At 34.4% G+C, this 25,672-nt stretch overlaps 1 protein-coding gene across 2 annotated transcripts; it reads left to right on the top strand.

Annotated features, from left to right (window-relative positions):
* The first annotated feature begins 1,604 nt into the window (after positions 1 to 1,604).
* Positions 1,605 to 19,714, top strand: LOC145556977 (amino acid transporter AVT1C-like). Of its 2 annotated transcripts, none has more exons than XM_081618486.1 (13): positions 1,605 to 1,707; positions 2,394 to 2,608; positions 3,230 to 3,552; positions 4,794 to 5,008; positions 5,538 to 5,561; positions 6,276 to 6,456; positions 9,183 to 9,402; positions 10,884 to 11,019; positions 16,651 to 16,670; positions 16,763 to 16,908; positions 17,078 to 17,121; positions 17,970 to 18,032; positions 19,379 to 19,714. In XM_081618486.1, exons 2-13 carry the CDS (start codon positions 2,421 to 2,423, stop codon positions 19,472 to 19,474), a joined length of 1,656 nt encoding a protein of 551 aa, XP_081474612.1. In that variant the 5' UTR covers positions 1,605 to 1,707; positions 2,394 to 2,420; the 3' UTR covers positions 19,475 to 19,714. The 2 variants fall into 2 exon arrangements, with proteins under 2 accessions (XP_081474612.1, XP_081474613.1); XM_081618487.1 differs by having other exon boundaries at positions 2,407 to 2,608.
* The last annotated feature ends 5,958 nt before the right edge of the window (positions 19,715 to 25,672 follow it).

Genomic DNA, 25,672 nt, shown 5'->3' on the forward strand with positions numbered 1-25,672 from the left:
TTATAATTTTATTAAAAAAAATTATAACACTCATAAATTATCATATAAATTTATTTTTTGTATCATAGTATTTTTTTTGGAGCGAAGGAATTAGCACCACATCCATTATTTATAATATATTCTAATCAATTTAAACAATATACTTTACAATCTAATATAATTTTATTACTCTATATAGACCTTTCAATCGGGTCGGGTCACGAGTCATTTCGGACAGGGTCATTATTTCAGGTTACGGGTCAAGAAATGTTTAAATCATCATAAAAACACATCAATTTCTAACTAATTTTGTATCAATGATATGTTTTAAAATTTGACATATAGATTAAAAATTTATCTTAAAATTCAATAAACAACCCGGGCATCGCACGGGCACGAAATAGCGACACTTGGCGTTCTAACTTTTCGCCAAGTGTCGCGCCACGTAGGATAAAGTTATATAAAATTCAATTTGTAGGATAAAAAAGTTAATTTAGAATTCTATTTTCAATCAAAATTGGATAGAATTTTAGGATAAAATTGTTAATTTAGAGTTTTATTTTCGATAAAGTACTAATATTTCGTATGTATAAATTAAATTATAATTTTATTAAAAAAAATTATGACACTCATAAATTATCATATAAATTTTTATTTTTTTTATCATAGTATTTTTTTGGAGCTAAGGAATTAGCTCAAAATGCACCACATCCATTATTTATAATATATTCTAATCAATTAAAACAATATACTTTACAATCTAATATAATTTTATTACTGTGTGTAGACCTGTCAATTGGGTCGGGTCACGAGTCATTTCGAACAAGGTCATTATTTCAGGTTACGAATCAAGAAATGTTTTTCACCAATGTTATTATTATTAGTCATACATGCCTACTATATAGTTTAAATCATCACAAAAACTCATCAATTCCTAACTAATTTTGTATCAATGATATGTTTTAAAATTTGACATATAGATTAAAAATTTATCTTAAAATTAATAAACAACCCGGGCATCTCACAGACACAAAACTAGTATATATATATATATATATATATATATATATATATATATATATATATATATATATATATATATATATATATATATATATATAAAGGGGAGTTTTTTCCTGAGTTTTTAGAGAGCCACATGGGATCTAATTTTCTTAGTGTGCCATGTAGGATTATAAATTTTAGTAGTAACCAATTAAATAAGAGATTATTAAAATCTTTTATAATTAAATAATTCAAATGCCACGTAAGCAAAATTAACGAATGAGATACTAAAGTTTAAATTAATTAAATATAAAATATTATCTTTTGAGATTAGGAATTTTATCTAATATTTTAAAGCTAATATAATAACAAAAATCACATAATATATGAAAAATATTTCTAGTAATATAAGTAATTTAATCCTTGGGCTATCATGTGTTACACCATGTGGCCGAATCACTAATAAGTCCAATATCACATCAACCCAATATTTGTACATTACCACTTTTGCCGTTTTGCGCGCTTTCATTATTACTGCTACTCGTTTTTATTTCCTTGTTTTATTTATATATATTATATTATATATATACGTAGTATATATATTACCTTCGCAAATGCTAAGTGATTGATTGACTCTACTTCAATACTGTCTGACAAACGGCTAAAGTTGATTTGCAGAGAGAAATCTCAGTCACGAACTCCGCAATTCGACGACGTTAATCCAAGGTAAAGGTTTAATCGTTGTCTTTTTCTATCAATGGTTGAAAGTTTTTTGTTGTTTTTTGTTTTTTGTGTAATTGGTTGATTGTTTTATTATTTATTAATTTTATTTTATTTTATTGATTTTTGATATTATGATTTAGATCTGTGTTTGGTTTTCTTGAATTATTGGTTTTTGTTTTCTACTAGAATTTGGGTTTTTGGTAGAATTTTGAAGTGAAATTGAGTTTGATTTTTGTGTTTTGGTTTTGAATTTGATTCAATTGTAACGGTCGTTGATTTTGGAAAATCAGATTTTTTTTTTTTTTTTTTTTTTTTTTTTTTGATTGAACGTGTTACATTTGTTATGAGAAGTTTATGATTTTTGCTGAATTTTGATTTTTTGGTCGAGTTTGTGTGAAGTTCAATTTTGTAAGTTAGAGGATTTAGGAAAAGGAATTACTAACGTTTAGTATAATTTGATGTTAAATTTTGTGATTAGGGTGTATTAAATTTTCTGATTTTTTTTTTTTAAAAAAAAAAAAAATTATTGATCGTCATATATATGGTGGAATGAGAAGTTTTTGATTTTTTCTGAATTTTGATATTTTGTTATGGTTTTTTTAATGAGGTTGAATTGAGGAAAAGATATCAGGAATAATTGATATAATTTAATGTTAAAATTTTCTGATTAGGGTGTTTTTTGATATAAGGTTGTTTGATTAGGGTGGATTGGTGGAATGATGAAGAACTCATTGTCTGATCATTGCTTTAATTACATTGAGAGTGATGAAGAAAATGAAGAAAAAGTATCAAACCTTGATGAAGATGAGGGTAGTTATTCAGATTGTTCGTCGCATTCGTCCATGGAAATCCGGCAGCAAAGCAAACCCAATTCATATACTACTTCTTGGCCTCAGAGTTATAGGTAATATTTTGTGTAAATTTATCATAAATAATTTAAGTCCCATGCATTGCACATGATCATTTTCAGACCTATATACGTAGTACATATTTTTTAAATTTTTTTAACAATAACTAATTCTCAATTTTATCAGATCTAATTTTTGTTTTACAAGTTTAATTTGTATGTAATACACTACTACCTATACTCTATATTAGATGGCATATTTGAATGTTTATACTAATCACGTAATCTACTTGACTATCTATGGTGATTTATCCTCAAAGAAAATAACAGTTTTATGAGATTTATTAGATTCATCTCAATCTCAGATACAAAATTTCTTAGCATATTCTAAAGGATTTTTTCAAGGCATAAGAATAATAAATATATAATTTCAATACACAAAAAAAAGGGATTTTGGCGGGAAGAAACACCGGAAAATGACATGTGTCATTCCTAGTGTTTATTTTGGTTTTATTTTATTGATTTATAGACCTTTGGAGACTGAAAGATCAATACAGAAGTCAAAATGGGGAGTAATCTAGAATTACCCTGCCTTTTGTTTTACTGTGAGGGTTATGTATATGATTTTAATTGATTTGTCTAATGTGATGCTTATGTGTCCTTGTAATTGATTTTCAGGCAGTCCATTGATTTGTATAGTAGTGTGCCATCTCCAAATATTGGATTTCTGGGCAATTCTCCTTTGTCAAGGTTTGGTAGTTCATTTCTGTCTTCATCATTAATTCAGAGGCATGCTTCTGACGTAACAAAACCTCTCCTACCAACAACAGCGGATGGCCAGCACCACCATCAAAAGCATAGCTCTCTCTCTGCTCTTCCTCCTGTCCCATCAAGGAAGTCTTCTTCTTTAAAGAAGGCAGATTCTGAGTACAAACCGTCTATCATATCACATGAGTTTCATGCTACTCCTGATAGCACATTCGGACAAGCTGTAATAAATGGTGAGTACTTCAATTGCATTGCCATCTGAGTTCATTTATTCACTTGTCTTTTTCTTAGTCCGTGTATGTGTATGCTGATGAAAATATCTAGGCGTGGCTTATATGAGGATGAACTTGATTTTTTCTGTTTAATATCTAGGCGTGGCTTATATCATTGATGGTCAAAGGAGTTTGTGTGAATAGTGTAAAATTATTAACGTTGCAGGTTAATAAAGAATGGAGGAAGTATATTTTTAAAGTTTAAAGTTGGAATTAACTCTAAGAGGATTTGTGGTGCGATTCATGTTAGACTTTTGATCCAACTCTTACAATGCTTAGACTATGTGATCTAATTTGCTTATAACTTGTTTTTAGGTATAATCTATCATTGGTACCATTGGTAATGTTGTTGTCAGGTCTGTCAATATTAATTAGATGTCAAATCTTTGGTAGGATCTTGATTCTTTTCCTTATTCTGACAAATCCTGTTGGGATGCTTTAAAATTGTTTTGAAATTTATTTAAACACTTATTTCTACAACTAATAGACGTGGTTGTCAAAGTTGGCAATTTTTCTTTGTATGGTCACGAGATTTGTATAAATCCTCGGTTATAAAAGTCTTGCTATCTTCTGCTTACAAACAATGATGAACCTTAACCAAATACTGAAGGCTGCACATCTTCTAGTCAACTCTATTCTTGATGGTTTTCCTATGCAGGTAAGGTGATAAGATCTGAAGAGTAATAGTCTTTTAAGATTTTCACGTACTTTATTGTCACAAACTATATAAAATGTGCGAATCAAATGTTATATGTTTGAAATACTATTGAAAGTCATTTATTCTGATACTTTAGGATAGTTATTCTAAAGAATCAAGAGATGTAATAATTATTTCTTACAATGTATACGCTGTTGAGGTACATATAGATCCTTCTAACAGTATGTTTATAGAACATGATTATCGTATTGGGTAAAGCTTTATTGGTGGTGACTTCAATGAATCTTATTTATCATTAGCTCTGTTGAAGATTTTTAGGCATATATTCAAGCTGTATACCTGGGATATTAAAGAGCCAGTAGTCCTTTTCTTTCATGTATTTCAATCTTTTTTCTGTTGAAGTGCTTTATTTGCATTCAGTTGGTTGAAGAGTATAGATCTTATTTATGTTTCCCACTTTGACGATCTAACCTTTAAACAAAATCACCTTAATAGCAAATACTTAAGAAAGTTAATAACTTGAGGGTATAACGATGTTTTACAGGTGTGAATGTTTTATGTGGGGTAGGAATACTTTCTGCTCCTTATGCTGTTAAGCAGGGAGGATGGCTTAGCCTTTCCATACTACTTGTCTTTGCTATTCTCTCTTTCTACACTGGACTTCTTTTACGTCATTGCTTGGACAGTGCTCCTGGATTGCAGACCTATCCAGACATTGGTCAAGCTGCATTTGGCAGAACAGGAAGAATTGTAATCTCGGTATTAATCTTTTTTCAGTCTCTTTCCTTTTTGAACTATTGCAACACAAATGATCCGTGAATATACCAATGTGGATGCATGGAGAATTTTCTTTAAGAACATATTTTCTTGTTAGTGATGATTAAAATCGCAAAATGGAGCAGTAAACACAGCTAACTTTGAATCGCAACTAACAACTAGACTTGTTAAGAATAGACCTAAGTTGACTAAATCCTTAAAAATATAAAATCAGAAAATAACAGGAATTCAAGAAAGATGAATTAAGAGCTCAATGTCATGCAATAACTTCTTTGGTTATTGGCAAAGCAACCCAGCTACCATGCATCACTCAACAAAACCTCAATGCTAAGCTCATTGAGGCTTTAACCAAAAAAAAAAAGCCCATTGAGGCTTTCTCCACGCTTGACACTACCTTGTGCCCAACAACACACAAGCAAGCACACACCTTTGTTATAGCTAATTATTCAATTCATTTCAAAAAAATATTATGATATTTTCTGACTGTTTTCCTTACATTTCTGGCATGCAGATTATATTATACATGGAATTATATGTAAGTACAGCTGTTCAATGACAATTCTTTATTATCCTCCTTAAAATATAAGTTGCACATATTTTTATTCGCTGCTAGCTTTTACTCATATTGTCTTCTGATTGATGTTGCTATCCATCATGGTTAGGTATTCCTAAATTTTCTGTAGTAAAGTATTTTATCTATCCTAGTTGCAAGTAAAACTACTTTCTTTGAACTTATGAATTGTGTGTCTACTTAAAACTCATACAAAGCAATTAAATGTATGGGTTAACTAAAAAATTGAATTTGATTTTTCTTTTACTTTTTAGTATGCTAGTGGATTTAAAATTGTAGAGTAATCCCTCTGTACAAATTTAATTGTTCCTCTTTGACTTTCATGTTTGCCTATATGAAAATTTGACAATTTATATTTTAATATACATATACAAGTAAAAAATTATAAAAAGTTGATGGATTAAAATTATATATTGAGACAAATCTAATAACATTTTACACAATAACATTTGTTTATATATATTAGTAGAGTTATTATTGTCAAGAGTTGTAAATGGTCAAAAAGTTAACATGGAATTATTAATTGTGGGTGGAGTGAGTATTTTGTATGGGTGAGGACGGGGTTGGGTTTCTTTGTTTGCATGGAGTTCCAATGAGTAGAAGTGGAAAGCTTATTATATATATGTGTTTGGTTCTATCGAAGAGATTTGATGCATAATTGTATTTATTTTTGTACAGGCGTGTTGTGTTGAGTATATAATATTGGAGAGTGATAACTTAGCATCAATATTCCCAAATGCACATTTGAATCTGTTTGGTTATGAGCTGGGTTCCCACCTCCTATTTGCATTAGCAGCCACTCTTGCTGTGCTTCCTACATGTTGGCTGCGTGATCTTAGCCTTCTGAGCTACATATCAGGTTAGATGTTAACCATATCATTTTTTTTATATAAAATGTTTATACTATTTTTGAAGTCCATGCAGTGAACATGTTATAAACAATATGATTATGTCTGAGTTATCGATCATAATTAGGCCTATATATAAACAATAGATCTCTATTGATCATTTGCTCTTAGCCTTGATATTTATAAAGCGAATTTTATGTATCTATGTCAGTAGTGGTTGGGTGTCATGCTGTCTATATACCATGTTTGGTTAAGTGTTGAATTAGTAACTTCCTTAGATTAAAGGATAAAAAGAGAAACAAATCCATTCATTAATGAATTGTATAGCAAAAACTATGTTTTTTTGTATCAATGATTATCATGCGGTTTACCTTTTTCAATATGTCTAAATATACTTTCAAATGGGAATGTGTATAATAAAAGAAATGAAACTTGCTTTGGCAGTTTGGAAGTAAGACTCCTAATTGCTATAGGAGCTATATGGCTCTGTATGAGTTATGGTTTTATACTAGTCTCATAACATTAAAATATATTTCTCTTCCATGCAAACTTGACTTCTTTAGTGCCTGAGGTGTCCTCAAATGATTGTCATGCATTAAAAAAAAAAAAAGTAATAAAAAAATATGTAGTAAAGATTAATATCTTCGCTAAAAACCTTGTTCACTTCAACTTTAAAAAATATTCACTAAATATAATTTTAATTCAATAAAAAATAAGTTAAGTTAATTTCAGTTCAATAAAAATAAGTTCACTTTTGTAAAAATCAGTAACTTCAAAGAAGAAATATAATAGAGAACCAATAAAATTAAGGAAAATTTGACAAGAATAATCTCAACTTTGCCTCATTCACCAAAAATAATCCCAGCTTTCGATTATTTTTTAATAATTTGAACTTTAGTATCAATTTGCTTTTAATAGTCCCAAGAGCAGGTAATTTTTTTTAAAAAAAAAATTAATGTACATGTGTCATTACATAATTGGTCAAAAAAGTTAAAATTTCATTTAATTACTAATTAAATATTTATTAATAATCTTTACTACCTATTGAAAAAAAAAGCTAATTTCCTAAAAAAAAAATATTAAAAAAGCTAATTAAAAAAAAACCACCACAGCCAGCACCACCACAGCACTACCAGCGCCACCACCGCCCAGCCCGGTGACCCGTCAACCGCACCGCCTCTAGACCCACTCCCCTGCGCCGCCCCCGCAGTTGACCTTCCCACTAAACCACCAAAGACCCACCACGAAACCCCCTCCCTTACCCCCAAAATTAAAAAAATAACCCTTTCATAGCGCTCAAACCGCCCATCGCTCCTCCCCCAACCCTCAAAACCTCTATTCGCTAAGGTTCCGGGGGTGGGCAAGGTGGAATTCGGGGATTTTTGCGGGTGGGTAAGGTTTTTTTAGGGATTTTGGGGTTGTGGGATTTCAGGGGTTTTGGTGTGCTGAAAGGGAATGCAGGTTGTTGCTAGCGCAGGGGAGGGGGTGGGGGTCCTGGGCTGCGCGGGAGTATGCTGCCGGAGGATGTCTGCAGCTGTCAGGGGTGGCTGGAGCTGCGAGGGTGGGGTGGTGGGTTTTAGTTGATTAATTGAAGTTTTTTTAATTTAAAATTTTGTTTTATTTTTTTTTACAATTTCTTTTTTTTTTTTTAATTATCTTTTTGACCAATCCCGTCTTGGCACGTGTTTGATAACTTGTTATAACAAGTTTTAACTTGTTATCTTTTTAATGGTCGGGACCATTAAAAATAAACTGATATTAAAGTTCGGATTATTTTGGGCGAATGAGGCAAAGTTGGGATTATTCTTGTCAATTTTTCCTAAAATTTATTTCAATGCATTAAAATTAATTTCAGTAAAAGTAAAAGTAACTTAAGTTAGGTAAAAATAATTTAAGTTAACAAAATTAATTTCAGTTCAATAAAAATAATTTAAGTTGGTGAATTGAATAGGGCCTAATTCTCTTTATATCTCATGTGATGCGGGATTTCCATCAACTCTATCTCCTTCTATTAGATTTCTTCATACATTTCTACTACCTATCAAAATACTACACTATTACTCTTAATTTGCGCACCTAGGAGCATTTGTGAACATTTAGGCTTGCATTACTTGAAGTCTACCTTTTATTTTAATTTATTGTTGGATGATTTTTATATTTCCTCCGTTCTCTTTTAATTGCAACGTGGAGGGGATGGACGAGAGGAGAGAGATAGAGAGTAATAAAAGGAAAACCCATCTAATGAGGAGAGGATAGAGAATATCTATTCAAAATTTGGAAAATAAGGTTGTCTCAATACCTTCTTAAAGATTTTGTGCCCATGTTATTTGGTCACAACCCTGCATCTCTTGTCTAAGCATCTAATCAAAACTATAAAGTGAACATTTCTTAATAAACTAATGTCTCCTAATGCTGCGATATGTGCTTGTGACATATTAATTTGTTCATTCCAGAAAAATATCACCGTTTCTTTTCTTCTTGGCTAGATCCACACTCAATATGCCTCTAATATTGAATTGGAAGGCCTTTGCTTGGTTTTTTTTTTTAGTCATCTTGTTTTTTTTAGTAAGTTGGTTTATTGATCTTTTAATATTTGTATGGAAACAGGTATCTAGGGATGAAGGAGGACTATGTATACTGGGATGCCTTTATGATGTCTATTAACTTATGAAGTTGCCGATGTATTAAGTGTGGATCCATCAAACTTATTCACTATTTACTATTTCATGGTTTTCAGTTGGCGGAGTCATTGCATCAGTATTGGTAGTCCTATGCTTGTTTTGGGTTGGCTTGGTAGATCAAGTTGGTTTTGTTGGCAAAGGATCACAACTAAATCTATCAACTCTTCCTGTTGCAATTGGTCTTTATGGATATTGCTACTCAGGACATGCTGTTTTCCCTAACATTTATACTTCCATGGCAAATCGAAGCCAATATCCCGCTTTTCTTCTAACCAGGTAACTTTCATTGACTGAGACTTTTGCTTACATTTATGACCTGCTCAATTAATGTTAGCAGATTGATTGGATGAGGACCAGGCAAGCGCTTGTGTGGACTTTTAGATCAATGCAGCTATTTAGTGGTTTCCTCTGTTTTTTAATCTAATTTTAATTTTAATTTTAATTTTAGTGCATGATAGCAAACAAGAAATTGAATTTCAGCTTCGCATAATTCATGAAACACTAGTTAACTGAAGTTAGAATAATTAAATATCATCAATTGCTAGCTGTTACATGATCACAGAAGCTATTATTGTCTTTTACTATATTCGTTATGCTTAAGAATGTACAGTTCCCATCTTCTAATCCATTGTCATTGTTTTCTTTACTTGGCGATTATTCAACCTTTTACATCTTTAAGTTTTTCTTCTTCTTTTTTTTTTTTTTTTTTGGGGGTGGGGGGGGGGGGGGGTCTTTTTAGTACTGATAAATCAGTGTATTCTAATGTTAGAATTAATTATGGTATTTGGATTGAAAGTCCAGATATAAGGATTTGAGAACTCACAATTAATTACATTCTTTCTAGGTATAATATAATTGAATGTATCCTGCTAGAGTTTAGATAGAAAGCTTTGAATATTATTTTAGGATCTTAAACACACAATATTCTTAATATAGTGTACTCTTTGCATGAATTTCAAAGAATATCCCCCATCCATGGACGTTTAGTTAGTGTTGGTCGAGTCAAGTGCAAATTTAATTTAGGATATTGCAATTAAATGCTTTTCATTGTGTTCATTAATAAATGTTTTTTTTTTTTTTATATAATATATATATATATATATAAATAATATTATTTGGCAGTGTTCTCTTCATTTTGGACTTCATTACCTTAGACTTCATTCCTTTCACTTGAAAAAACTTCGTCTGAATTTTTCTAAATTTATCAAAACTTATCTGAACTTTTATGAACTTCTTCGAACTTAATTTTAGATTAGTTTTGGGCAACCTTTATTTGAATTTTGTGGATTTTATCCAAAATTTTCATAATTTGTTAATTCTTATCCTTTAACTTATTATTTTGAGGTGATAAGAACAAAGTCCTGATGATGCAAGCATGATAAGCTAACTGTAATAAAATTCCTCATCAAACATTTATGGTGGTCTTATTGATGGTGACCATATGCATTGTTTGCAAGATGTACTTGTGTGACATCATGACTTAATCTTCTTTGTGATGTAAGTGCAAATGTCTCTATGAGTTTCAGCATGTAAATGTCTTATTATATTTGTGGTCATGTGAGAATCAATTTCAATTGTTTTGTAGTAGTATAATGTTGGGCCAACAGATCTGCATCAAGTGGGGCGCAATGGAGTTTAGTCTAGCCACTGTTGTTTGCTGTAATAGTGGCCACATTGAGCCAAATTATGTTTTATGTCGATTGAATAGGATTGATGTATGTAATTAGACTAACCAAGAGACTTTATGGCTGATGCAGCTTTATGATCACTACTTTAATGTGTGCTGGAGCTGCTGTTGTTGGATACCTGATGTTTGGAGAATCAACAGAGTCACAGTTCACCCTTAACATGCCCTCAAATTTGGTTGCATCTAAGGTGGCCATTTGGACTACGGTATGGGATTTATGCACTCTATCTATATTTCTGTTACTGATGTAGTTTCGAAAGAGGACTAGAAACACATAATGGAAGGATCTAATCATGTGATTCAATCAATCAATCAATCAATCAATCAATCAAAGCCTTAATCCCAAAAGTGGGGTCGGCTAACATGAACCAAATTTGATTATTCCGTGTAGTCATCAACATAAATCTTTCTCCTCCATCCCTTACGATCCAAAACTTCATCCTCACGTAAATCCATGCACTTCATATCCTTCCTCACTCCTTCCAACCAAGTCATCTTTGGTCTCCCTCTTCCTCGTTTAATCCCTCCATGGTCCCACTCTTCCACTCTTCGCACCGGTGCACCCTCGGGTCTCCGTCTTACATGTCCAAACCAACGCAGACGATTTTCCCTTAATTTATCTACAATGCCCGCCACACCTACTTTCTTGCGAATAACCTCATTTCTGATTCTATCTCTTAAAGTGTTTCCACACATCCACCTTAACATGCGCATTTCCGTAACCTCCATCTTTTTAATATGCTCTTTCTTAGAAGCCCAACATTCTGTACCATAGAGCAACACTGGTCTTATGGCAGTCCTGTAGAATTTTCCCTTCAACTTTAAGGGAATGCTGCGGTCACATAACACTCCCGTGGCCGCTCTCCATTTAAGCCACCCTGACTTAATCCTGTGGGTCACGTCTTGATCAATGTCACCATTCTTCTGGATGATCGACCCTAGGTACTTAAAACATTCACTCATGGTCAAATCCTTTCCATCCAAACTCACCACTTCATTGCTTGTCCCCCTCTGAGTGCCAAAACGACATACCAAATATTCAGTCTTACTCCGACTTAGCTTAAACCCTCTAGATTCCAACCTTTGCCTCCATTGCTCCAACTTGACATTAACCCCATCCTTAGTCTCATCCACCAAAACGATATCATCTGCGAACAGCATACACCATGGAACCTCATCTTGAATTGGTCTAGTTAATTCATCTAGAACCGTTGCAAAAAGAAAAGGGCTTAATGCAGACCCTTGATGCAATCCGATTGTAATAGGGAAATCTTTTGTCAACCCTCCGCATGTCCTCACATTTGTTGACACATCCCGATACATATCCTTAACTAGGTCTACATACCTTCGTGGGATACCTTTCTTCAACATTGCCCACCAAAGTATCTCTCTTGGCACCTTGTCATATGCCTTCTCTAAATCAATAAAGACCATATGAAGATCTTTCTTCTTTACCCTATAAAACTCCATCATTTGTCTTATCAAATGGATTGCCTCCATAGTAGATCTCCCAGGCATAAAACCAAATTGGTTATCTGAAATGCTTGTGCATGCCCTCAACCTTTGTTCAATCACCCTTTCCCACAACTTCATAGTATGGCTCATAAGCTTAATTCCTCGATAGTTAGAACAATCTTGAGCGTCTCCTTTGTTTTTATAAACCGGGACCAAGGTGCTCTTCCTCCAATCTTGTGGGATCCTTGTAGCCGTCCATATCTTGTTGAAAAGGTTTGTTAACCAATCAATACCAATCTTACCCAAACACCTCCACACCTCTATCGGTACCCCATCAGGGCCAACCGCCTTCTTAGGTTTCATCTTCCTCAGTGCAATCTCCACCTCTACTCTCCTAATCCTTCGCACATACTCCATGTTGATTTCTTCATCACTCATAGAGGTATCTCCTATCACAACTCCATTACTTCCATTAAATAATTCATCGAAGTACCCCTTCCACCTGTCCTTGATGCCCTCCTCTTGCACTAGGACCATTTGGTTCTTATCTTTGACACACTTCACCATGCCAATATCCTTCCTTGCCTCTTGTCTTCTCTTTGCCATCTTATAAATGATCCTTTCTCCCTCCTTGGAATCAAGCTTTTCATAAACCTCCTGATATGCCTTTTCTTTTGCTTGGCGAACAGCTGCCTTTGCCTTACTCTTAGCCTCCTTATACGCTGCAAAGGTTTCATCACTCCTACATTTTCCTAAGGCTTGATAGCATTCCCTTTTTTGCTTAATTACTGCTTTCACCTCTTCATTCCACCACGAAGTATCTCTCTGTACCGAAGTTCTTCCCCTTACTTCCCCTAAGACCTCTTTGGCCACTCTTAGGAAACAGTTCTTCATTCGTAACCAAGTCTTGTCCGGATCCACCTCTCCATCCCAATCCGCTTCTTCAATTACCTTTTCTGTAAAAACCTTAGCTTTTGCATCCCTTAGGGTCCACCATCTTATCCTTGGTTCTTCTTGTCTAACTTTTTTCTTCGCCTTCTCTTTCAGACGAATAGTCATTACCAATAGCCGGTGTTGGGTGACCACACTCTCCCCTGGGATAACCTTACAGTTTATGCAACTTTGTCTATCTATGCTCCTTGTGAGCAGGAAGTCTATTTGAGTTGCATTTGCTCCATTCCGAAAAGTTATCAAGTGTGAATCCCTCTTCTTAAACCAAGTATTAGCCAAAATTAAATCATATGATTGGGCAAAATCCATAATAGCTTCACCACCGGCGTCCCTCTGCCCATACCCAAAGCCTCCATGGACACTCTCATAGCCATCTCGGCTCGCCCCAACGTGCCCATTTAGATCCCCTCCAATATATAACTTCTCTGAGTGGTGGACACCCTGCACCACCTCGTCTAGGTTCTCCCAAAATTGTCGTTTCTCTTCTGCATCTAAACCCACTTGGGGAGCATAAGCACTGATAACATTCACAATCTCCTTGCCACATAGCAACTTCAGCCTTATCAACCTATCGTTCTTCCGATAGACCTCGATCACCTCTTTTGCCAACCTCTCATCGAGAACCACACCAACTCCGTTCCTAGCTCCACCATTCCTTGTTCTGTGGCTCGTTTCTTGCCCAACATACCATACCTTATACCCCAAAACCAAGCCTCGAGCTCCTTCTCCTGTCCATCTTGTCTCTTGGAGGCACATGATGTTCACGCGTCGTCTTTTCATTACTTCTACCAATTCTGCTGATTTTCCCGTAAGAGACCCCACATTCCAAGAACCAATCCGCAAACTAAATTCTTTTCTCCCACGCTCCCTCCTGATCCCAACTCCAAGCCCTTGATTATTTGACACCACAATTGGGCAATATGGCGCGTCGCTTCTGGGCGACGACCTAGCAACCCTTACATACTTATCACTGCACCCGGGTCTGGGAAGTGCAGCGCGTCGCTCAGTAGGGAACGCCCCAATGGCACGCCCTTGCTCATTTGACACCACACTCGGGCAATGTGGCGCGTCGCTTCTGGGCGACGACCTAGCAACCCTTGCATACTTATCACTACACCCGGGTCTAGGAAGTGCAGCGCGTCGCTGAGTAGGGAACGCCCCCACGAAAATATCTGTTTGGCTCATGTCATGGGATGTGACGAAGTTTTATACTGGCTGTCACTGGCCTACCGTAACCCTCCTCCTTTATCCAGGCTTGGGACTGGCAGCGGGAAACCCACTGGCGGAGTTAATCATGTGATTCACCAAATTATTATTCTATGCTTAGGTATATAGTAACAAAATCTTTAATTATAAGAAATTTTGAAGCAAATAAGATATTTACGTGAATCACTTTTTTCTTAATCTTTTTTACAAAATAAATTCTGTTTTGTGATACTTATGTAATAGTCCTTCATGTAAAACTATTATATAATTTAATAATTGACATTATTATGTCCACAAACTATGCACATAATTGAATAGAGGAAATGAATAAGTGAGGGTGAAGGATAGTGGGTTAAGATATAATAGAGACAAGAAATTAAACGAGGGAGATTGGGAAATAGGCATTTAACAACCTATTGATGGTATATAAAAGTCCAGAAAAATAAAAAAAATAAAATAAAAAGAAACTTAAACTTCAGAACAAAGTTCAGTTTTTCTGGATTTGAGACGTGGTAGATAAGCAGCCTAGGTGAGGACCACATTTGACCCCAAATGACCCTATGAGAAAGCCAATGAAATTTGTCTAAAATAAAAATACAACATTTCAGGTTCCCCCAACTCCAACCAACACAAGCAAATTAAAATACAACGTTTCAGGTTCTTTTGTACAAAAGTGATTCCTAAAAATTGATCCTTCGAAATTTTGCTTCATTTTCTCGATCCAATAGATTGGTCACTAGGAGCATCTTCCCGGTACAGAAGGATAAACCCAATAATGAATACTAAATGTCTTGATAATCTGGCCTAGAGGCACATACTTTCAACCTTGAATCTTAGGCAGGTATATCAAGAGTTGCTGACAGCTGATTTGCCTACTAGTATGGGCAGACCATGATGGATCTAGCCATCTTTATTCTTCGACAGAGTCATTAAGTTGCTGTTAGGTAAAATTCTCTAATTGAATGAACTAGTCGACCAAAAGATTTGAACACCATCAGCCAATTCTGTAAAACATAAAACATCAAATTTCATGCAAGAAAGGAAGAAAATGTTTGAGAGGAATCTCATTTTATATGAAATCAATCTCCGAACCATATGAACAAAAACAAACAGATACAAACGGAAGATGCATTTCATAAAGAAATCGCAATGAAATTTGTCTAATATAGCTGTATTTTAAACATGTTTAATCAGCTACAAGTGTTACACAGATCTGAGAATAGACTTGTGGAGATGGTGAAAGGGGGGGGGGGGGGGCAGAGTCGAAAATTTGTTTCTCTCTTGCTTTCCAAAGAGTCAAACTAAATTATATGCTGTACTGAAAGATCCATCTTAAGTGGCTGGTATATTTTGTGGAGAAGGATAGTTGTTTATTAGTATTTGTGCATTGAACACTCATTCATCTCTGTTTAGAGATGAAGCAGCCTTTTCCATTTTTGGAGTTCTCAGTGGCCAGATGGCATACTTGTATTTTTTTTCAACTGATGCTAATAGAAGATACATTGTCACTCTTGGCTCATTTTTCTTCACTTGTCACGACATCCTGCCCCTCAATCAATATTGATCCCATCATTGGGAATTTAGCAGTGAGTGTAATTTTAGTATTCTATTACATACGCTTCGTTCATTTCTTCAGTGTGTTCGAAATTGTTATAATGCTACATTAAAAACTCCATTAAACTTTCCGAATCTTAATATATTACTCTATATTTTTTAATCTGCAATCTATGCAATTAAATCTATGCAATTGATCGTAAGGGATGGAGGAGGAAGATTTTTGTCGATGACTACACGGAATAATCACTTTTGGTTCATGTAGCCGATCCGACACCACTTATGGGATTAAGGCTTTGATTGATTGAATCTATGCAATTAAAGTTTGAGTCATTTTATCTGGGGAGAGGAAGTACATAGATTAGTATAGTGACAAAAAATAAATTTCCTTAGTTGTCCAACAGGATTGGTGGATGTAGAAAATCTATGCATGGCCTTAATAGTTAAACTTTACTTAGATACATATTTCACTACCTTACTCAATTCTTCAATAGCAGTGCTACAGTTTAATTCTGGGAAGTTTAATATTATTATCCTTTTTCTATTCACCTATTGATTCTGATGTCCTAATCAACATTCTTTTTACATATTTATTTTTATTAATTATTGTCGTTATATTGTAAATTATTCCTCAATAAGAGTATTGACAGTGTTTCCTATTCTTATTGCAGGTGGTCAATCCATTTACAAAATATCCTTTGCTTTTGCTATTTAAAATTTAGCATAGTGTTTTACCCTACGGAAAGAGACATCTTTCATGGTTATTTCCTTAATTATAGCCACATACGCTTTGACCATGTCACCCGTGGCTATGTGTCTGGAGGAGTTGATACCATCTCGCCACCAAAAATCTCATATATACCCAATCCTTATCAGAACTGCTCTGGTGATATCAACCTTATTGGTTGGTCTCACTATACCCTTTTTTGGTAATGTTCTGCCCACTGAAGTTATATAGTTTCTGTATAAGATCATTGTTACTCTGTTTCCAAAAAATATCATGAAATAAAATGGAATTTCAGTTATTTAGGAATCTTTATCTACTGGTAATTATCTTCCGGGGATAATTTTGCTTCTCTTTATACAACAATATTGCAGGTCTTGTAATGGCATTGATTGGATCCTTACTAACAATGCTTGTGGTAAGCCCTTTTACAAACTTTTTTATTTTCTTTTGTGATGCTTTATTTCGATCAATCTTTAGGACTCTTCCAAATTATAACAATAAAAATCCTTTATATGTGTCATATGTCATTTTTGAACTTCTTTTTCTTTGTTCTTTTAGCTTGTTCCATATTTGGAGGTCATTTAATGAGAGTTGGACTCTTAGTTGTATGAGAGTGGGAATCTTAGTTGGAGAGAGGAAAAAATATTTTGAAAGTGAGAATCACGGGTATCTTAAGATAGTAATATTTGTGCTCTATATTAAGGACTAAACGGAATAATCACTTTTGGTTCATGTAGCCGACCCCACTTATGGGATAAAGTCTTTGATTGATTGATTAAAGACTAAAGGAGAGGAACATAATAAAAATATGCTCACAAACCTAAACAAACGTGAAGAGTGTTGGTAGTAGATATTCGTGTTTGATGTTTAACGAATGAAAAAATATGACTACAATATGCACATTACGAGTTCATACAATTTTTACAACCTATTAATGTCTCACAAGTTTTATCATTTGTTCCCTGTCATGTATAATTATTAATTAACTGTAGGTATGAATATGTCAAATTTTAATGTTACATAATAAAGCATTAAAATCAAACTTATTTGCATCACACGGGCTTGATAACTAGTTTTTATAATTGTTGATCATAATGCGCATACTGTAATATTTCTCCATGAAAGAAGGAATAGTGGACAATCAAATGGTTAGTACCATGCCATATAGATTGAATAAAAAATTAACACAAAATGCATCAAATGATTAGCAATTGTAGGTTTCATGTTTTGCTCAGATTATTTACTAATAGATATTTTTGGCAGACTCTAATATTGCCTTGCGCATGCTTCCTAAGCATCTTGTGGGAAAAGGTGACTTACCTTCAGGTATGTTTAATCATTAGTTTGCTTCCAGTATTTGATGATTAAGTTTCATGATTGTATAAATAACTTGATGTAAAGTTCTGGCTCCTGTCCTGCTCAATTTCTATCTTCACTGTTAAGATTTTTTTATTTTATTTATTTATTATTATTGTTATTGTTATTGTTATAATTATTATATAGAGCTTTCATGTAGTCTGCCTTTCCTAAATAAATTTGAACCCAGAAAATAATTAATTTCTTCTATTGGGTGTTTTATAATAACGGTTGTTTACTTGACTACCCAAAATCTGTATATTTAACTTCCCAAATCTCTATGTTAGATTTTCAGAGACATTGGACCTGTATAATAATAATTTACTAGTATAAACAATGAACAAAATCACGTTAACAAATAACAAGCATAAGTACAGGTACAAAATGGAATGACTTCTAATTGGCTACACAAAAAAGTAGTCTTTCTTACTGTTTCAATCCGACCATCAAAATTTGAAGGATCAATCTTGTCATTTATCTAACTAGGCTATAGATCAATCAGTTCAGTTTCAAAAATCTTATGAATCATTGAAACATTGGTTCTCTGGTACTACAATGAACAACTTTTGCTCTGGTATTTTTAGAATTGTTCTGAAAAGATTTTGAAAAATATAAAGGTGTGTGGGACTTCATCCCCTCTCTACATCTATTTGTGTACATTCTTTATGTTCCTTAATTCAACCATTTTAAATCCATGTAATAAATATAAGCCTATAGATATATTAATTTGCTTACGAACTTTCTCAATCATTGGAACGGGGGGTTTTAGGTACATATATTGTTAGCATGATAAAGCTCTATGTATTGGATACACATCTATAATTACTCTATAATACCGTTTGAGATTATAGTCAATGTTTGTATGCTCACTTTTATAGTAGGTTAGTCCCACTTAGGAACAGTCATCTGACTAACTACCTAAAGAAACCATGCAGACCAACATTGAAGGCTGATAGATATCTGGGAACTCTTTCTTGACTTAAAAAACGTTGTAGTACAATAATTGTTCAATGATTATTACCATCTCTGATTTCCTGAGTATTATGTTCTGGGTTTGAAAACTTCGAGAAATGATTTCAACTGAGATTTACATGTGTATGCTTGCTCACAGTAATGTGTATATGGCTGTATTTTTTACTGTGTACTTGTGTGAGAACACGCACTTGCCCGTGTATGTATATTCTTTCTAAGCAGCCTGAGGAATGTAAATTTTTGACAATCTATTTAGTCTAGTCTTAGCTCTGGTTATATTCTTAGTATCCCAAATTTGCTTTTTTTTTCTTCTTTTCCTTCAGTAATCATTTTCCATTTTTCAGGTGTCAGCTTGTGTTGTGATTATTGCTGTTGGCGCGGTGTCATCGGCTTTTGGAACATATTCTGCTCTCTCTAAAATTATTGAGAGCTTGTCATGAATTATTCAGATCCTGTATAATTCAATCAATTTTGATTACAAACTGCTAAGCAATTTTGTAACTTATATCTCGTTAATTTAACTGTCAAAGATACAAATCTTCCCCGCCTTAAGTGGGTCTCGGGTGAGTTAATTGTTATTACCTATTTGAGGTGGATAGCTATTTAAATGGTGAAAACTTGACTCTGCTATCGCAATGTTCTTGCATATTGTTGCTTTCCCCTTTAGAAAAAAAAAAATTTCTTGCATCTATTTAAATATCATATCATATTGTTAACACATACTTCGTATGAAGTATTAAATAAGCGAGTTTGTCTTTTAAATCTTAATTAATTTTTAAAAAACTGTGTAAAAAAAAATTGACATGGTTCTTTATCCTTTTAAATTATCCAATGTATAGTGTATCTTGATGTGTGCTATTTTACACTAACTGCTATATATTGAATATATATGATGTTATTTAACGATGTTTGAAAAATAAGAGACAAACCTAGTTAATCCAAATCTTGTCAATTTGTTAGCAAAATTGTAAATAAATGCACTTTTTTTTCTTTAATATTTTATGGTGAAAGACGTTACTTATAATGGATATATCCTAATACTGCTACTTGAAATATTTCGTAGCAGTTTTGCCCGTGAACAAATAAAAAAAACTATCAACAAGAATAAAAAAACTAAGTACAACATTAATAATAATAAGCCAAAGTAAAATAAATATTAAAATAATAGAAATATTAGAAAATTAAAACTAAATAAAACAAAGATAATAAAAAGCATTAAATTCCAAAGTTATAAAATTTTAAGTATCAAAATCCTAAGCTGGGAAAAGCAAAAATTTTTTTTTTGGGTAAAACAAAACAAAACTACAAAAGTGTAACACCCCCAATTTACTAACTGAAAATACTACGTAAATAAGAAATAAAGGAAAAATAAACAACCTTTAAATAAAATTGTGGAAGCATACTCCTAAATCGAGTGTTAAGGCTTACAAAAAACCCAATAATTACAACCCAACAAACTAGGTGAGCGATTTATACAACTTTACAAACTTGTTATAACAAACTAATCGAAACACTTGAGCTCCTTTAGCTACGACCACTTGATCAACCTGTTTAGACAAACTTGACTGCTCACCATTAAGGACAAATTCCAAAATAGGTCGTCGCAGGGCCACCATAAGAAAAAGACATGGCCGCAAACACAAATATCACAATAAAACAACACACGCCAGCAAAAGTTGAGTAATCACCACGTCACAGAATACAGAGTATAACAAAATAATCAACATTACTAGCTCAATTAAACAATGTAGTTCAAAACTACATTACACATTGTACTCTGGAAGTAACCTTTGTCAACTCAACCTCGAATAATAATATGAACTTTTACTCAATTAACTCATCTATCCCATAAGGGTGTCACGCTCTTTGTTTTATACCTAGCTTTGGACATGAGTAATCCGAATAACAAACCAACAAGTATAAAAACTTGAATACTCTGAATAACCAGAAAACATCTTGAACCAGACCACATACGGGTCAATTCCCACTGTAGGGGAACATAGAAAAATAAATACTCCCTCCGGTTTCAATTATCTGCAACAAAGAGCACTTTTACGGACTCCTAGGCAAAACTTTTAGGGAATTTTAATGACAAATTAGGGTATTTAATTAAGATGGAAAAAAGGAGGGAAATAAGAGAGAGAAAGGAGTGCATGGGACTTAGTGTTGCATGTGGGTAATTTGAGTGGGAAAAATAGGGGTTCATGTGGTCCCCTTTACTTTTTGAAGGAAATCTGTCACTAAAAATAAGAGGGGAAGTTATTCTCCCTCCTTATTTTTGGTTTGAAAATTTGAAATTTTCACATTTCCACCCAAAATTTCAAATTTTTCAAATTTTAACATGTTTCAATTTTTTACCTACACATTAACTTCAGAACTGCCCTTATAAAAGGCAGCAAGCATTCAATGTTCATTCCTTACAAACCATCAGCCACTATGGCCTTCAAATTCTGAAAATTCAAATTTGTTCCCAAAAAAAAAACCCCATTAATTACATATTCGAGTAGTCCAAAATATTTATTACTGCCTACACTAAAATTAGTCCTAAACTAAGGGCAGCATTAGGGTTCCGCTTCCAGCAACACTTCACAAAAACTTCAGCAGCCACAAAAAACTTCATCACCTTCCTTCACACCTGCAGAAAAGGAAAAAGAAAAAAAAAAAAAAAAAAGGAATCCAACCAAATGGAAGAGTACTTTGATCAGGAATTTTTTGATATTGACCAATTACTGAATGAGGGACCATTTCAGTACATAAGTGAGGATGAGTACATGGAATTTTATTCAGATTCTGACAGCAGTGATGAAGAAGAAAACAACAATGAAGAGGATGTACCACAACAGCAGCAAGCAACTAGCAGAAAACAGCTAACAGTCCACACAAAAAGACAAATGGTAGATGATATTTTACTCAACATGCATGAAGGGGAACTGAACAGAGGATTTCTGTCAGCCATGGGCAGAAAACATGGGGTACACAGAAGTACAGCCCTTAGACTCTGGAAATTTGTCAAGCAAAGTATAGCAGAAGGAAATGTTATAGATGTCAGAAGCAAAAAACTTGGTAAAACAGGTCCAAAACCAAAGGACATCACTGATGATTTCTTGCAGTCTGTGCCATTGTATAAAAAGACAACAGAAAGGAGTTATGCTTCAGCCCTCAAAATTTCACACTCCTTTCTCCATAAATTGAAAAAAAAAAAGGCAGGTTAAGAACACATACAGCAGCAAATCATCCAGCCCTTACATCTAACCACAAAGTGGCAAGATTGAAATGGGCATTACAGCATCTACACCCAATTCCAGCCGTTGGTAACCCAACTTTCATGGATATGCAACAACACATACACATTGATGAGAAATGGTTCTATATGAACCCTGAGACAAGGAGGTTTTACCTGTTACCAAAGGAAGAAAACCCCTACAGATGCCAACAATCAAAGAGATACAAAGTTAAAGCCATGTTTATGGGGGTCATTGGGAAACCCTTGTATGACTGCAATGGACAGATGTTACATGATGGAAAGTTTGGTATCTTCCCATTCACTTGCCAACAGAGGGCTAAAAAGAAAAGCAAAAACAGAGATGCAGGGGTGATGGAAACAAAGGCTGTGGAAAGTGTGAACAAGGATGAAATCAGGAAAATGCTACTGCACAAAATCATTCCAGCAATATAAAGACAATGGCATCCTAGTCTGCCTAAAGACATTTTCATCCAGTGGGACAATGCTAGGCCACATCAGATTCCTATGGATGAGGAATTCATTGAAGCCTGCACATCAGATGGTTTCAACATTCAAATGGTGTTTCAGCCTGCACAATCCCCAGACCTAAATGTGCTGGATTTGGGTCTTTTCAAGGTCATACAATCACTACAATATCAGGCATTCCCTACTACCCTGGATGAACTCATAGACAAAGTGTATGAGGCATATGAGTGGTTTGATCCTATACTAAACAAGTATACATGGATCACTTTGCAAGGGGTCATGATGAAAATTCTGGAAAAGGAAGGGGGTAACAACTTCAACCCACCTCATATGGGCAAGTATAGATTAGACAGTCTAGGTCTACTTCCAGAAATATTGGAATGTGAAAGGGGTCTCATTCAACAAGCAGTTGACCACCTAAACACTCTATTCATCCCTGTCAACCAAGATATCCCTGAAAACACTCAGTATGAGGTGGATGCAGACTAGGGACAAAACAAGAAAATCATTCAAGCCAGGCATGACTTCCACACATAACCACACAAGTACTCAAACCTTTGTTTTTGTCAAAGTAAGCAACTTTTTGTTTTTTCATGCTTATTATGGTTTGGTTATGTGTATTTTGGTAGATTACCTGTCATTTTATTAGGCAGTCATGTATTGAATGATTAGAACAGAACAGTTGCCATGAAATCTTTGTGTTGTTGTCAATTATGTTTAATTTATATTCCATCAGATAGGTAAGTTGATTTTCAGTGAGATGTTGTGGGTTGTTACCTCAACAACATCTGTACAAGACAGTTATTGGAGCTAAATTAACCTACAAATCCCACTCAAACTGAGTCCCCTCATCATTTGGAATGTCACAAATCAAACATCATTGACTGAGGGACTCAATCATACAAAAGTAAATGAGGGACTCAATATCAAATCCTTATTAGGCATAGACTAGCAAGAACTCTTAGGCAAATACATATGGGGACTTGTTAGGCACCAACACATGCCTCATCATACATCAACATTCCCTAGGCCAATCATGAAGACAGCAATAGGCATACACCAACAAAAAGTGGGACTCACACAATCATAAAGCCAGAATTAGACATACATCAGCATACATGGGACTCACACAATCATGAAACTTGAATTAGGCATACACCAGCAGCAATAATCATCATTGGTAAACAGCCAGCATAGTAATCACCAACATCACAACATGCATACACAAGGAACAAGCATTTAGTATACAGGCAGCATATGCAATCACCAACAAGTAGTGTAAACAAGGGCAACAAACAAGGACAGTAAACCCAGTTCAACATCAACCATAAACCTCAACATAAGAAGGCATCACAAGTAGTTACTTCCATTTCAACATCAACCAGCAACTTTTAAAAAATCAAAAAAATTAAATAAGGGTTAAGGAATAGTTACGCTGCGCAGATCAGTTGTTGGGGGGGAAGTCATTAGGGTACTTGTCCCTAAGGTAAGCCATATAGCAAGGGTCCCAGTCATTGTAGTCCGGAGTGAAGACAGATCTCACTCTTTTCCTCCTACTCGAGCTGCTGGAACAGGCAGGAGACCTGAGGGACTCAGGCAAAACCCTCCCCCCAGGCACTGGTGAGTCTGGAATCACCACCACCTCAATAGGGGGTTGAGGAACTACAACCTCTACCACCTCAGAGTCACCAGAGGACTCCGACACCACATCGAGAGCGTTTGAAGGCCCACCAACACCCTCCGCAGTAACAACGAGACCCATTTCTAGATCAGTACCTTGTTTTCCAGCCAGATCTGGAACTCCTCCACCCTGGTTAGCACCCCTCTTCTCCTCGTCCTCATCACTGGAAGTGTACTCGCTCAATTTCGCTCCGATCTTCCCTCGAGTGTAGCGGCGGAAAAAAGCTGTGCAACGGCGAACAGGCTTCGCAATACCAGTGCCTCGCTGTAACTTATACACCGTAGAACCCTCAGACCTACGTTCTGGGGTGGTGTTTTTAGGGGACTCAGCGCCGTTTCCGTCCATAGTTACAGAGAGAGAAGAAAAAAAAATGGAATTAGGGTTTCATAGAAGAGAAAGACGAGAGAAAACAGGAGAGAGAGTGACGAAAATGAAATAAGGGGAAAGGGTTATGAATAATTTCTGGAGAATTCTCCAGATATGATGAATGAGGGCAGCAAAATCGATACATCTTCAATGAAGATCAATGAATGAGGTGGTTGGGAGTTGAAAGGGTTTAGAAATCACAAGGTTTAAGGGGATTAATTTTTGGTGGGAGTCATTAAATTGTGTGTGTGTACTTAACAAATGTTAAACAACTTTAAAACAGAAAAACTAAGGGCAAATATGTCTTTTAACACAAAAAAAAATTTACTAAAAATAGAAATAAAAAAAATTTGTTGCAGATAATAGGAAGCATCCATTTTTGGCAAATGTTGCAGATAATTGAAACCGGAGGGAGTAATAAAGATTGTACCTCATTCTTAACTCATGATCTCATTACCAACATGCCAAGGACTAAGGTCTATAAAGCTGAGCCTCAAACCAAGAACAAAATAATCATCTCAACCTTTTGATCTCATACATCGATCAAATAATCATTCGCAAACTAATTTATAATAACTCAACAATGACACATGTTCCCAAATAATATAACAAGATCAACTCAATTCAAAAACCTCTTAACTCTTAAGGAAATAGTACTAGCACCCAAAAATAATTAACTCACAACTCAAAAATAATACTCTGTATTAGTAACCCTAAACCTCAAAATATAACAATACTCCCTATAGCAACAACATTAAAACCCTAGAAATAATCAATCATAAACAATAAAAGTATACGATACTCACATCCAATCAAATCATATAATACCAATATTCAATCATATACATATACTTTTTTAACACATAAAAACGAAATATATTA

This window comes from Chenopodium album, chromosome 1 (genome assembly GCF_948465745.1).
Source record: "Chenopodium album chromosome 1, dcCheAlbu1.1, whole genome shotgun sequence".
NCBI lineage: Eukaryota > Viridiplantae > Streptophyta > Magnoliopsida > Caryophyllales > Amaranthaceae > Chenopodium > Chenopodium album.